Below are 2,642 nucleotides of genomic sequence, written 5' to 3'. Positions count from 1 at the left end.
GTAATTGCAGGATGATTTGAATAGGCTGGAATTGTGGGCATGGGAAAATGACTATCAGTTCAATGTTAGTAAATGTAAGCTCGTGCACTTTGGTGTGATTAGATATCCAATGTCGTATTATAATGATAGTGTAGGATTGTACTAGAAGAAACAGATCAGGCTAGGACTCTTAAGGTGTTAGTAAATATGAAATTGAAGTTCAGAGGCCATGTAGCAAAGATTGCAAATACAACTCAAAGATAATTGCAATGCTGAAACGAACGTCACATGGAAAGATAAGGATGTCATTTTGCCTCTTTACAGGGCCTTGATAAAGCCTCGCCTTGGACTATAATGCGCAGGTCTGGTCTCCTGGTTTCTGTGGTGATTCTGATATATTGGAGAAAGTGCAAACGAAAGTGTCAAACATTATATCAGGATACTGATTATGAAGACAGATTGAGAATTTTTAGATTGCAAACAGGAGAAAGAGGAGGGAGTGATATGATGGACACTTGCAAACTTCTGAGAAGGTCGTACAGGAGTTCAATAGACGGAATTTTTCATTTTATATTAGGTGGGATAAGGACAAGAGGGCATCCTTGGAAGTTCAGAAAGAATGTCGAATGGGGGGGGGGGGGCGTGAGACCTTGATTTTTCCCTCATAGAGTTGTGCGTGATTGGAATGGATGTTCTTTGTCTTTGGATATTTTGTGTGCTCGTAATGAGGCCCTGACTCCCTGTAGATCTCTCAATAATGAGGTGATTATGTCACAAAACTATTGGTTTCCATTTTTTAACATTTTTTTAGCACTGACTCACCATAGTACATTAGAACAAAGTATGAATTAATAAATCTGCTGATATTTCACTGTATTCCAGTTAACAATCTCATAGTACAAAACAGTTATTAGAAACGCAGGAAACTACAACCGGTATTTGGTGAACATCGGATAGCGTTTTCAAGTTAACAACCAAGTATACTAAGGACAAACTCTGTTCATGTTGGCATATTTTGAACATATAGGAAGAACTAATACAAGCTGCCATGATTATGGTGGTGTATATACAAGATGCGTCTAAAACGTTCGGTGAATGGTACCAGAAAACAAACTAAACAGAAGATACAAACAAATTACCTTTATTAGCCTTCAAAACAATCGCCATCCTTCACAACGCACTTTTGGCAACGTTCATAAAGCTTCTGGAAACTGTCAGCAAAGGCCTCTTTAGGAATCGATCGAAGAACCGCTGTCACACGTTCTTCGATTGCCGCCATGTCTGCATAACGTTAGCGATCAACATTGTCTTGACCTTGGACTTTTGCAGGCAATTCATTTTGGGTCGCAGGGAAGACGGTGAACCACCATTCCATCGATTGCCGCTTAGATTCCGGATCAAACTGGTAGCACCAGGTCTCATTTCCTGTGACGATGGTTCGCAGAAAGGATGGATCCTGGTCACACACGGTAATGAAATCTCCAGAGATTTCCATGCATTCTGCTTTTTCTTCGTCTGTCAGCTCGTGTGGCACAAACCGGGAACAGAGCTTCCGCTTACCCAAATCTTTGCGGACGATAGTGCGCACCGTGTCCTTGCTAATGCCCAATTCCTCTGCCAGCAATCGTAGAGTCAGTCGCCGATCTCGTGCCAACATTTGTCGCACTCGCTCGATCTTGTCTGGGATTCTGCTTGTCGACGGCTTACCCGAACGTGGCTCATCCTCAGTCGTTTCCTTCCCGTCGAGAAAGCGTTTCAACCAGTCATAAACACATTTTCTGCTCACGGCTTCCATCCCGTACACTTGCACCAACATTTCATGCGTCTCCATCGCCGTTTTCCCCAATTTGTAGCAGAACTTGATGTTCAATCTGTACTGTGACCCTACCTCTCACACTGACTACGTTCGACTGCCCGCAGCGGGTTTACCTTGATGGTCACGTGTTCTTCATGCTAGGTGGCACTTTTCGACGTGTCTCTGGATAGTCATGCGCATGCACGCGCACCTGGCCCATGTTGCCGTTGAGATATCAGACCATTCACCAAACCTTTCAAACCGCCCCTCGTATATATATCCAGGAAACCAAAGCCTCATAAAGGTTGACTGTTGTCATAAATCTAATCCTGATTTTCCATAGTGTCAGCATAAGAATTAGTGTTACGTTCTGAAAAATACAGTTTCAACTATGAGGCAGCTGAAACTTCAGAGGCAAGGTTCAATCACTTTCATTCCTGATTAGTTGATGGATTAAAATTTCATATTTCTCTCTTAGTGTTGTTACTTTCCACTTTCGGGATTTTTTATTGTCAAATTTACTTTTCCGCTTTCCGTACATTTTGAGAGCACATATATGAAAGGTATTGTAATTAAGTTTACATTAAATTGTCAATAAAGAGCTAAACAAACTACAACAGTTCGCGCTAGCTACGGTTTTGCTGTGGTCTCGGTCACTGATATGTACCATACCTGGTTTGCCTCATTTCTGTATTCCGGCATATCATACGTTCATAATTGCAACTTTTACTACTCGTAAAAGCAGAGGTCATAAAGCGAACAGTCAGATTAAAGAAAACAGAGTTAATCGCCAGATGGATGTTTTCTATTCGCAAACATCCAGATGGGTGTTAATGAATGTCTTTAGATCAAAGATTAGTTTCATCAG

General features: G+C 41.6%; 1 protein-coding gene across 1 annotated transcript; it reads right to left on the bottom strand.

Moving 5' to 3' along the window:
- Positions 1–1,270: 1,270 nt before the first annotated feature.
- Positions 1,271–1,810, bottom strand: LOC150104520 (protein GVQW3-like). The gene has a single exon (XM_090395571.1). The coding sequence runs from the start codon at positions 1,808–1,810 to the stop codon at positions 1,271–1,273; it is 540 nt and encodes a 179-aa protein (XP_090251697.1).
- Positions 1,811–2,642: the final 832 nt, after the last annotated feature.

This window comes from Typopeltis vanoorti, chromosome 7, assembly GCF_054136105.1.
Source record: "Typopeltis vanoorti isolate ZY-2024b chromosome 7, IOZ_Tvanoo_1.0, whole genome shotgun sequence".
In the NCBI taxonomy this organism is placed as follows: domain Eukaryota; kingdom Metazoa; phylum Arthropoda; class Arachnida; order Uropygi; family Thelyphonidae; genus Typopeltis; species Typopeltis vanoorti.
The sequence above is the reverse complement of the archived record's forward strand: the minus strand, read 5'-3'. Positions and strand labels throughout refer to the sequence as shown.